Below are 13,046 nucleotides of genomic sequence, written 5' to 3'. Positions count from 1 at the left end.
TCATGATTATTCGACTTTTTTATGGATAACTCTAGTTGTAAGAAATGACTGTTATTTTAAACCGAAAGTTATTTAACATCCAGGGCCCGTTTTATTCCCACAATTAATCCAAAGTGGTGAGTGGCCTGGAGCATATTTTCATTGTGCTTGTCCTATACATCTTTTGAAATTAACTTCTTAATGTAAAGGAAACAATTTGCATGTTGACTTTACATCATAAAGTAAATAAATGTAAATATGTTGCCCTGTGTTTCATATGTGCAGGTGTCCATCATCCCACACAATGCTGTCCTGCCCGTGGTGACCCAAAGCAATCTAACAGGAACCTCTGAGGGGGTCTTTTCCCAGGCGTCTGAGCTGGTACTGGACGCTGCCACTGTTCTGCGGCATCTACATGCAGAGCCCTTCTACTGGAAGATGCCTGCTTCTGTTCTGGGAGATAAGGTACTGTGTCCGAAAAAAACATTTGCCGAGCATGGCTATTTTATTCTAAATGGGTTAGAATTCTGTTCTGAAAGCAAATCAGACCGGTAATATACTTGTTTCATTTTTATGTCTCTATTTGCCCAGATGATGTTGAATCTCAAATCATAGGAGAAAATACACATTGATTCAAAACGGAATGTTGTATTTACCTTTATTTTCTGTAATTATAGTTATGATTGGTTTACAAGTTGGGCCTCAAAATGTTGTGAATTACATTGTTAAAGCACAAGACAATTTATAGTTTACTGACGTCAAAACCTTTCATTTGTTTGTGTTACTGCAAAGTAAGGTACCCTATTGTTTGATTTGGCTTCTGTTAGGCCATTTACTTTATTTAACATATTACTTCGTTTATTTAAGTTACTCTTCGAGGAAGTACATATGCCATGCTGTTTTATACAATATATGCTTTTCTCTCCAGCTTGCCAGTCCACCTATTTGTAAACACCAATTTAGAGCTGTCCATGCCACCCATTTGTAAACGCCAGTCAGGTTTCCAGAATGAAAAGAACATATGCAAATAATTTCAACTAAAAGTAATTACCTGTATATTTTTCTCAATCATTTTCATTTTGGATATGTTGCTGGAATTTATAATGAAGTGACTCAATGAAACCAACCCTGCCTTTTTCCACCAAAATTAGAAACAACATTAAAGATAAGATGTGAAAATCACCTCAATCAGTGCCTTAACCCTTACTGCAGAAATATTAATTTGGATACTGGCTTTTGTCAATAAATGTGGTATTTATTTAAATGTACGTGTGCTTCGGAAATGCTGTAAACATTATAGAGTGGGTGGTTAAATGTGCCACAATAACAGAAACCAGTGTTTAGCTGAGGTGGTTGGAGAACTGAACAGTAAAGGTCCTTGCGGACAGACCTTTTCGTAGTATCTCACGTTGTTGTGAAGCTGAGATTTCTTGCAATCGATGTGTGGCTTGACCAACTCTCATTGTTTCAAGGGAGGGCACCAAATGAGGAGCACTTCTTTGGTATGCCATTGTGACTGATTATGCCCTCAGGCTGGAAGAAAGTGTTTTCCAGCTTAATGTGGAGGACTTGAGAGCAATTTCATAGCATTAGGCTTGGGAACAGCATGACGGTTTGACATGCAGGCTTAATTATAGTTAGGGGATGCAGGTTTTGAGAGTGGAGGGATAGGGATGTGGCCTAATTGGAATTGTCTAAATGTATATGGTTGAATGAAGATGGAGAAGAAGAATTTGTAGAAGGTTGGGTTCAATCATGTGAACCATACAGTTTGGAGTTTGGTTCGACTAATAATATTTGTACAAAGAGCAGGCGATTAAGTAATCTAGTCTTGAGACTAAAAGTCATACTGGGGCATCCGAGGAAGATATAAGTCAATAATTCCTCCTGCCCAGTTGAGGATTTTTAGAGTATCGGCTGATTCGAGAATAAGTTGGCAGATCTTGCAAATCTGGACAGGTTTCTCACAGTGTTGGACATGCAGGAAGTGTAGGAGTTGTGGCTCATCAGCGAATAAAGTGGAGCTCAGGATTGGAGGGGACTGTTATCTAAGGGAAAAAAGGAGCGTGGATGCTGGGAAATACATGGCATTCAGTTGTGGTAGGCTTTGTGAATCAGCAAACCTCACTGTGTTGTATATACTGTGGTGTACTTTTGTTTTGCTCCATAAAAGGAAGTTAGCAAATTATTTATGGCCAAAAAACAAAGTTATAGACATTGTATTTGGTGTTCTCAGTTAGTATGTGAATATAGGGAGCACAGCCTTTTGTTTAAAATGCTTTATAATGAACGTACAGTAGTTTTGCTATACAAGTGCTCACATATGTAATGTATTTGATTTACTTAATGTAAAATTACCGGCAATCAAAAAGTTTCAAAACATTTTGTGGCTTAAACTAGTTATAATGATGGGAGGACTAGGGAACCAAAGCAGTCCCTGCAAAAATGCTCAAACCATCCCCACTTTCTTCATCTCCTTGTGCAGCCTCTCTCTTTCGATCCATCTATTCTCTCTTTCTCCTACTCTCCTCTCACTGTCCTGCATCTCTGATCACGTTCTCGCTACTTTCTCCGTCCTTGCCTCCCTTTTTCCACTTTCTTGAAGCCTTCCTGTGTCTACTGCAGTTATGCTGGGGAAAGTGACAGAAGCCTCCTGCTCTAAAAAAAAGTCTTGAAGGGGCTCCAGCCCAAAGGGGAAACGCCTGTTGAAATAAAAGGCCGGTCTGGCCCTGTGGTTGTTGCTCTGATACCGTTCTGTGTTGTAATTCCCTGAGTAAATAATTCATATTTTCTTGAGTAATTCTAAACTGCGCAACCCGCATAGACATAGGGTTAATAACATCCAAGCTTACCCAGTTGGTGAGGGCGCTCACACAAGCCTATTAGCACATTTAGCAAGATGAAGACTGTGGTAAATCACCATCAGTGCATTTGTTTCCCTTTCTAAGTTGTACACGAGCTGTGATGATAACCATTCAAATGCTAGATGCAACAAAGTAAAACTTTCAAAAACGGTGTATGTCAGAATTTCATATGCACAAATATTGTATGAAATAAATGTATAATAATTATGGTTAGCGAAAATATTGTGCAATTAGATGTACATTTTCTATTATTAACTTCAATGAGCAATATTTTTGTAGACAGTACCCAAGGTATTGCATTTTTATTATACAATATTAAATGATATGCTGACATTGATATTCTAGTGCACCTCCATCAAAAGCAGTCATCAACATGGTGGAAAAAAATGGAGCTATAATTTCTGTGGGCATGTGAAGGCTAGTAGCAACCAGTGGTTGGATAATATTAATATATGTAACATTGTACTGGAAGGATATATAAACAACTGGTTTGTTGTTTGCTACCTCACCTAGGTAACACATGTAAAGAACACTTTTGAGGCTGTAATCTCTTATTGATCCTTTAATTTAAAAAATATTATGAATCACGTTGAGACTTGGAATATTTTTCTTAGCTACTGTGGTAAGTAAATTAATTTATTCAGTCAGTCAGTCAAAATAACTTTATTCGGCGGTTAGCCACAAAAGTAAACATGCATACATAAAGATCATCATAAGATACAGTACTTATGACATTCATTAAAAATAAGTCTATTAAATCTAAATTTACCACCCAAGCTTACTAAAACAGTAAAAAATAAGTACTTATAAAAACATATATAACAATGAGACAATATAGTAAAAGGACAATGCCTAATTTCTCTTAATAAATGATCACATTACCAATTAATATCGATTTCTAATAGTGATAGCGGATTTAATAAAACTAAGAATAGAAATACAAATTTGTTTGGTTGAGAGGCTTTGAATGCCAATCAATCCTTCTTTGTAGGAAGAAGTGTGCAAATTACGCAAAATGGGTAATAAAAAGGATTTCCTGGGAACCGAGTAAAGTTTACAAAATAAGATAAAGTGGCAAGTACTTTGTTTTGAAAAGTTATCACAAGGGCATGGAGGTAATGTTTTTTCCCACACACATTTTATCGGAAACACCACTCTAAAGTGGATCAGATTAAATCTAAAAGATACGAGTAAAGAATATAAAGAAGGGGTCGGGAACCAAACAAAATAAGGTTCTAATGAATCTGATGATAAAATTTGTGTATATGAATTAAAAGAGCTCAGTTTCTCTGCCATTTGGTATCTAAGATTCATGACATACTCTTTATGTCTAAGTTTAACAATTTCTTTCGCATTAGCTGGCATGAGCTCTGGTTTAAAATACATAAACTCTAAATCCAAGTTTCGGAAGCCATTGTGAACAAAGTTTAGCCATGGAATTTTGTTACAGTTTGATAATAATAAACAATCTTTTACACAATCTTGTGTTAATGAAGCCGCCGGATTTGACCATACTTTTATCCATAGCAAAAGTGGGGCAATATCTATCAGATCTGTAATATAGCGGATTCCTAATTCCTCATGGCATAAAATGTTCGCTATGTTCTTAGGTACCATAAGTAGCCGATGAAGAAATTTATTCTCTGCAAGCTGCAAAGTGTTTGGACTAATATATCTCCAAAGGCCACCCCCATAGATTGCCGCCGAAACACATTTAGAGTTGTAGAGCGTGAGAATCTGATGGACCGGTCTATGCCCTAATCTACGGGCAAAGCGAAAGATTGCCTCAACATTTCTTACCAATTGTTGAAGCTTAAAATTCAAATGGAATTTCCAAGACAGAGTGGAACTTAAATATAGACCTAGATAGCAAAAGTATTTTACCTTTGTCAGGGTATTCCCCACCATTCTAAAACATCTGGTACGAGTATTTTTAGGGCCGCAGGTCATAACATGTGATTTTTTAAAATTGACTTTCAAATCCAGCTCTCGTGTGTGTGTTAAAAAAAGATCCAAGAGAGTCTGTAGACCGTTGGCCGTGCGGGCGATTAAAACAGCATCATCGGCATATAATAAAATTGGCAATTGTCTAAAACTCATCCTTGGGAGATCCTTACCATTTTGGACCAAACACTTGTGCAAGCCATTTATGTACAATAAAAACAGGAAAGGTGCCAGTGTACATCGCTGTCTGACACCTCGAGTGGAAGCAAGGGGATGGGACCTTTCACCGTGTTGACCAAACTGGATTAAAATATGGAGGTCAGAGTATAAGCGTTTGATCAAAATTAGCAAATCTTGCTCAATCCCCATTTTATCCATTATAACCCACAATTTTGCTCTATTTACCATATCAAATGCACTAGACAGGTCTATGAATGCTAAATGGATAGGTTCCCTTTTGGCAATTACATATTTACTGAGGATAAGATGTAAGTTTAAGACCTGGTCCACTGTACCTAATCCAGGCCTAAACCCATATTGAGTTGGCGATAAAATGTTTAACCTTACAACCCAATCCTCAAGCCGGGCCAGGATGACACTCCCCAGAATCTTTGCAGTAGAGTCTATTAAAGAAATCGGTCTATAACAGAAGGGGTCAAGCCTGTTACCCTTTTTGAAAATTGGAACGATAACTGCCGTTAGCCATGAAGAGGGAATAGCGCTTTGAATAGCACTGTTCAGAATGTTTGTGATTAGTGGAATCCACAGATCAGGTAGAGATTTAAATAGATCAACCGGTATCCCATCAGGGCCAGGGGCTTTCCTTAGTTTCATTTTAGTTATTGCTGCACTAATCTCGTGTGCCTCAAGTAAGATGGTGCTCTTAGCTGGATTTGGAGTAGCCAAACGTGGGAGGCCACATCCCTCCCCTCCGTCATTGGGATTATCTGCCGATTGAAATACAGATGAAAAATGGTCTACCCAAACCCCCTCTGGTATCAAACAGTCATCTTCCCTGTTTTCCTTTCCTGAGAAATATGGCTGATTAACCACCTTCCAAAATTTAGAGGGATCCCGTAGTTCTGTCGCTGCCATAAGGTCTTCCCAAGCGCTAGTACGTACTTCATTCTTTCTTTCTTCTAGGACTGATTTATATCGGCCCCTGGCCTGCTTAATTAAATCCTGATTACGTGGAATGGTTTTGATCGCTAACTTTAGATCTCTATGGGCAGCCGTACAGGCAGAGTTAAACCACCGTTGAGGTTTTGCACTTTTGGGATGTTGGGCACACAACAATGCCTGAGAAATAGCACAACTTAAAGATTCAAAGGTGTAAGGAAATGCCTCCTTGGCATGGTTGCCCCCTGACTTTTTGCCTTTGCTGATGCTATGTTTACAATTGAAAGTGTGCTGAGGCCTGCTAACCAGGCCCCAGCACCAGTGTTCTTTCCCTAACCTGTACTTTTGTATCCACAATTGACAGACCCTGGCATCCAGATAAGTCCCTTGTAACTGGTACTTCTAGTACCAAGGGCCCTGATGCCAAGGAAGGTCTCTAAGGGCTGCAGCATGTCTTATGCCACCCTGGAGACCTCTCACTCAGCACAGACACACTGCTTGCCAGCTTGTGTGTGCTAGTGAGGACAAAACGAGTAAGTCGACATGGCACTCCCCTCAGGGTGCCATGCCAGCCTCTCACTGCCTATGCAGTATAGGTAAGACACCCCTCTAGCAGGCCTTACAGCCCTAAGGCAGGGTGCACTATACCATAGGTGAGGGTACCAGTGCATGAGCATGGTACCCCTACAGTGTCTAAACAAAACCTTAGACATTGTAAGTGCAGGGTAGCCATAAGAGTATATGGTCTGGGAGTTTGTCAAACACGAACTCCACAGCACCATAATGGCTACACTGAAAACTGGGAAGTTTGGTATCAAACTTCTCAGCACAATAAATGCACACTGATGCCAGTGTACATTTTATTGTAAAATACACCCCAGAGGGCACCTTAGAGGTGCCCCCTGAAACTTAACCGACTATCTGTGTAGGCTGACTAGTTTTAGCAGCCTGCCACAAACCGAGACATGTTGCTGGCCCCATGGGGAGAGTGCCTTTGTCACTCTGAGGCCAGTAACAAAGCCTGCACTGGGTGGAGATGCTAACACCTCCCCCAGGCAGGAATTGTCACACCTGGCGGTGAGCCTCAAAGGCTCACCTCCTTTGTGCCAACCCAGCAGGACACTCCAGCTAGTGGAGTTGCCCGCCCCCTCCGGCCAGGCCCCACTTTTGGCGGCAAGGCCGGAGAAGATAATGAGAAAAACAAGGAGGAGTCACTGGCCAGTCAGGACAGCCCCTAAGGTGTCCTGAGCTGAAGTGACTCTAACTTTTAGAAATCCTCCATCTTGCAGATGGAGGATTCCCCCAATAGGGTTAGGATTGTGACCCCCTCCCCTTGGGAGGAGGCACAAAGAGGGTGTACCCACCCTCAGGGCTAGTAGCCATTGGCTACTAACCCCCCAGACCTAAACACGCCCTTAAATTTAGTATTTAAGGGCTACCCTGAACCCTAGAAAATTAGATTCCTGCAACTACAAGAAGAAGGACTGCCCAGCTGAAAACCCCTGCAGCGGAAGACCAGAAGACGACAACTGCCTTGGCTCCAGAAACTCACCGGCCTGTCTCCTGCCTTCCAAAGATCCTGCTCCAGCGACGCCTTCCAAAGGGACCAGCGACCTCGACATCCTCCGAGGACTGCCCCTGCTTCGAAAAGACAAGAAACTCCCGAGGACAGCGGACCTGCTCCAAGAAAAGCTGCAACTTTGTTTCCAGCAGCTTTAAAGAACCCTGCAAGCTCCCCGCAAGAAGCGTGAGACTTGCAACACTGCACCCGGCGACCCCGACTCGGCTGGTGGAGACCCGACACCTCAGGAGGGACCCCAGGACTACTCTGATACTGTGAGTACCAAAACCTGTCCCCCCTGAGCCCCCACAGCGCCGCCTGCAGAGGGAATCCCGAGGCTTCCCCTGACCGCGACTCTTTGAATCCAAAGTCCCGACGCCTGGGAGAGACCCTGCACCCGCAGCCCCCAGGACCTGAAGGACCGGACTTTCACTGGAGAAGTGACCCCCAGGAGTCCCTCTCCCTTGCCCAAGTGGAGGTTTCCCCGAGGAACCCCCCCCCTTGCCTGCCTGCAGCGCTGAAGAGATCCCGAGATCTCTCATAGAATAACATTGCGAACCCGACGCTTGTTTCGACACTGCACCCGGCCGCCCCCGCGCTGCTGAGGGTGACATTTCTGTGTGGACTTGTGTCCCCCCCGGTGCCCTACAAAACCCCCCTGGTCTGCCCTCCGAAGACGCGGGTACTTACCTGCAAGCAGACCGGAACCGGGGCACCCCCTTCTCTCCATTCTAGCCTATGTGTTTTGGGCACCACTTTGAACTCTGCACCTGACCGGCCCTGAGCTGCTGGTGTGGTGACTTTGGGGTTGCTCTGAACCCCCAACGGTGGGCTACCTTGGACCAAGAACTAAGCCCTGTAAGTGTCTTACTTACCTGGTTAACCTAACAAATACTTACCTCCCCTAGGAACTGTGAAAATTGCACTGTGTCCACTTTTAAAACAACTATTTGTGAATAACTTGAAAAGTATACATGCAATTTTGATGATTTGAAGTTCCTAAAGTACTTACCTGCAATACCTTTCGAATGAGATATTACATGTAGAATTTGAACCTGTGGTTCTTAAAATAAACTAAGAAAAGATATTTTTCTATACAAAACCTATTGGCTGGATTTGTCTCTGAGTGTGTGTACCTCATTTATTGTCTATGTGTATGTACAACAAATGCTTAACACTACTCCTTGGATAAGCCTACTGCTCGACCACACTACCACAAAATAGAGCATTAGTATTATCTATTTTTACCACTATTTTACCTCTAAGGGGAACCCTTGGACTCTGTGCATGCTATTCCTTACTTTGAAATAGCACATACAGAGCCAACTTCCTACATTGGTGGATCAGCGGTGGGGTACAAGACTTTGCATTTGCTGGACTACTCAGCCAATACCTGATCACACGACAAATTCCAAAATTGTCATTAGAAATTGATTTTTGCAATTTGAAAAGTTTTCTAAATTCTTAAAAGACCTGCTAGGGCCTTGTGTTAGATCCTGTTTAGCATTTCTTTTAGAGTTTAAAAGTTTGTAAAAGTTTGAATTAGATTCTAGAACCAGTTGTAGATTCTTAAAAAGTATTCCAACTTTTAGAAGCAAAATGTCTAGCACAGATGTGACTGTGGTGGAACTCGACACCACACCTTACCTCCATCTTAAGATGAGGGAGCTAAGGTCACTCTGTAAAATAAAGAAAATAACAATGGGCCCCAAACCTACCAAAATACAGCTCCAGGAGCTTTTGGCAGAGTTTGAAAAGGCCAACCCCTCTGAGGGTGGCAACTCAGAGGAAGAGGATAGTGACTTGGAGGAAAATTCCCCCCTACCAATCCTATCTAGGGAGAACAGGGTCCCTCAAACCCTGACTCCAAAAATAATAGTCAGAGATGCTGGTTCCCTCACAGGAGAGACCAACACCTCTGAAATCACTGAGGATAGCCCCAGTGAAGAGGACATCCAGTTAGCCAGGATGGCCAAAAGATTGGCTTTGGAAAGACAGATCCTAGCCATAGAGAGGGAAAGACAAGAGATGGGCCTAGGACCCATCAATGGTGGCAGCAACATAAATAGGGTCAGAGATTCTCCTGACATGTTGAAAATCCCCAAAGGGATTGTAACTAAATATGAAGATGGTGATGACATCACCAAATGGTTCACAGCTTTTGAGAGGGCTTGTGTAACCAGAAAAGTGAACAGATCTCACTGGGGTGCTCTCCTTTGGGAAATGTTCACAGGAAAGTGTAGGGATAGACTCCTCACACTCTCTGGACAAGATGCAGAATCTTATGACCTCATGAAGGGTACCCTGATTGAGGGCTTTGGATTCTCCACTGAGGAGTACAGGATTAGGTTCAGGGGGGCTCAAAAATCCTCGAGCCAGACCTGGGTTGACTTTGTTGACTACTCAGTGAAAACACTAGATGGTTGGATTCAAGGCAGTGGTGTAAGTAATTATGATGGGCTGTACAATTTATTTGTGAAAGAACACCTGTTAAGTAATTGTTTCAATGATAAACTGCATCAGCATCTGGTAGACCTAGGACCAATTTCTCCCCAAGAATTGGGAAAGAAGGCGGACCATTGGGTCAAGACAAGGGTGTCCAAGACTTCAACAGGGGGTGACCAAAAGAAAGGGGTCACAAAGACTCCCCAGGGGAAGGGTGATGAGACAACCAAAACTAAAAATAGTAAAGAGTCTTCTACAGGCCCCCAAAAACCTGCACAGGAGGGTGGGCCCAGAGCCTCTTCACAAAACAATGGGTACAAGGGTAAAAACTTTGATCCCAAAAAGGCCTGGTGTCATAGCTGTAAACAGCATGGACACCAAACTGGAGACAAGGCCTGTCCCAAGAAAGGTTCCACTCCAAACTCCCATCCAGGTAACACTGGTATGGCTAGTCTCCAAGTGGGATCAACAGTGTGCCCAGAGCATATCAGGGTCCACACTGAAGCTACTCTAGTTTCTGAGGGTGGGGTGGATTTAGCCACACTAGCTGTCTGGCCGCCTAACATGCAAAAATACAGACAGCAACTCTTAATTAATGGGACTAGAATAGAGGGCCTGAGGGATACAGGTGCCAGTGTCACCATGGTGACAGAGAAACTGGTTTCCCCTGGCCAATACCTGACTGGAAAAACTTACACAGTCACCAACGCTGACAATCAGAGAAAAGTACATCCCATGGCAATGGTTACTTTAGAATGGGGAGGGGTCAATGGCCTGAAACAGGTGGTGGTCTCCTCAAATATCCCAGTGGACTGTCTGCTTGGAAATGACCTGGAGTCCTCAGCATGGGCTGAGGTAGAACTAAAAACCCATGCAGCAATGCTGGGTATCCCTGAACTGGTGTGTGTGAAAACAAGAGCACAGTGCAAGGCACAGGGTGAACAAGTAGAGCTGGAGTCTGGAAGAATGGCCCAGCCTACCAAGAGAACAGGAAAGTCAGCTGGGAAACCAACTGCAACACAGCAAAAGAAAGGGAACCTCTCTTCTCAGGAAGAAGTTCTGCCCTCTGAGGGAACTGAGCCTTTGGAGCTTGAACCTTATCAGGTTGAGCTCTTAGGCCCAGGGGGACCCTCAAGGGAGGAGCTGTGTAAGGGACAAGAAACCTGTCCCTCTCTTGAAGGCCTTAGGCAGCAAGCTGCTGAAGAGTCCAAAGGCAAGAAAAATGGAACGCATAGGGTCTATTGGGAAGATGGACTCCTGTACACTGAGGCCAGAGACCCCAAACCTGGTGCCACTAGGAGAGTGGTAGTGCCTCAGCTGTTCAGGAAGTTCATCCTAACATTGGCCCATGACATTCCCCTTGCTGGACATTTGGGACAAACCAAGACGTGGGAGAGGTTAGTCAACCACTTCTACTGGCCCAATATGTCCAACTTGGTTAAGGAGTTTTGCCTCTCCTGCCCCACCTGTCAAGCCAGTGGTAAGACAGGTGGGCATCCAAAGGCCCCCCTCATTCCACTTCCAGTGGTGGGGGTTCCCTTTGAAAGAGTGGGTGTGGACATAGTTGGTCCACTAGAACCTCCCACAGCCTCAGGAAATATGTATATCCTGGTAGTAGTGGATCATGCTACCAGGTATCCTGAAGCTATTCCCCTTAGGTCGACTACTGCCCCTGCAGTAGCCAAGGCCCTCATTGGTATCTTTACCAGAGTGGGTTTCCCTAAGGAGGTGGTGTCTGACAGAGGTACCAACTTCATGTCAGCATACCTAAAGCACATGTGGAATGAGTGTGGGGTGACTTATAAATTCACTACACCATACCATCCACCAACTAATGGCTTAGTTGAGAGATTCAACAAGACATTAAAGGGCATGATCATGGGGCTCCCAGAAAAACTCAAAAGGAGATGGGATGTCCTCTTGCCATGTCTGCTTTTCGCTTACAGAGAGGTGCCACAGAAGGGAGTAGGGTTCTCACCCTTTGAACTTCTGTTTGGTCATCCTGTAAGGGGACCACTTGCCCTTGTTAAAGAAGGCTGGGAGAGACCTCTCCATGAGCCTAAACAGGACATAGTGGACTATGTACTTGGCCTTCGCTCTAGAATGGCAGAGTACATGGAAAAGGCAACCAAAAACCTTGAGGCCAGCCAACAGCTCCAGAAGTTTTGGTATGACCAAAAGGCTGCACTGGTTGAGTTCCAACCAGGGCAGAAAGTCTGGGTTCTGGAGCCTGTGGCTCCCAGGGCACTCCAGGACAAATGGAGTGGCCCTTACCCAGTACTAGAAAGGAAGAGTCAGGTCACCTACCTGGTGGACCTGGGCACAAGCAGGAGCCCCAAGAGGGTGATCCATGTAAACCGCCTTAAGCTCTTCCACGACAGGGCTGATGTCAATCTGTTGATGGTAACAGATGAGGATCAGGAGGCAGAGAGTGAACCTCTCCCTGATCTTCTGTCATCAGACCCAAAAGATGGCACAGTAGATGGAGTGATCTACTCAGACACCCTCTCTGGCCAACAGCAAGCTGATTGTAGGAGAGTCCTACAACAGTTTCCTGAACTCTTCTCCTTAACCCCTGGTCAGACACACCTGTGTACCCATGATGTGGACACAGGAGACAGCATGCCTGTCAAGAACAAAATCTTTAGACAATCTGACCATGTTAAGGAAAGCATCAAGGTGGAAGTCCACAAGATGCTGGAATTGGGAGTAATTGAGCGCTCTGACAGCCCCTGGGCTAGCCCAGTGGTCTTAGTCCCCAAACCTCACACCAAAGATGGAAAGAAAGAGATGAGGTTTTGTGTGGACTACAGAGGACTCAATTCTGTCACCAAGACAGATGCTCATCCAATTCCAAGAGCTGATGAGCTCATAGACAAATTAGGTGCTGCCAAATTCTTAAGTACCTTTGACTTGACAGCAGGGTACTGGCAAATAAAAATGGCACCTGGAGCAAAAGAGAAAACAGCATTCTCCACACCTGATGGGCATTATCAGTTTACTGTTATGCCCTTTGGTTTAAAGAATGCCCCTGCCACCTTCCAAAGGTTGGTGAATCAAGTCCTTGCTGGCTTGGAGTCCTTTAGCACAGCTTATCTTGATGATATTGCTGTCTTTAGCTCCACCTGGCAGGA

General features: G+C 43.9%; 1 protein-coding gene across 1 annotated transcript in view; it reads left to right on the top strand.

The window, feature by feature from the left end:
• The window catches only part of LAMA1 (laminin subunit alpha 1), a 979,910-nt gene that overhangs the window by 399,920 nt on the left and 566,944 nt on the right, over positions 1-13,046 (top strand). The window contains exon 25 of the mRNA XM_069219856.1: positions 265-444. Within this exon, the coding sequence (XP_069075957.1) occupies positions 265-444 (180 nt within the window). The remainder of the gene's footprint in view (positions 1-264; positions 445-13,046) is intronic.

Source organism: Pleurodeles waltl, chromosome 2_2 (assembly GCF_031143425.1).
Source record: "Pleurodeles waltl isolate 20211129_DDA chromosome 2_2, aPleWal1.hap1.20221129, whole genome shotgun sequence".
Taxonomy (NCBI): Eukaryota; Metazoa; Chordata; class Amphibia; order Caudata; family Salamandridae; genus Pleurodeles; species Pleurodeles waltl.
Note: the sequence above shows the minus strand (reverse complement) of the source record. Positions and strands in the feature narration are given on the sequence as shown.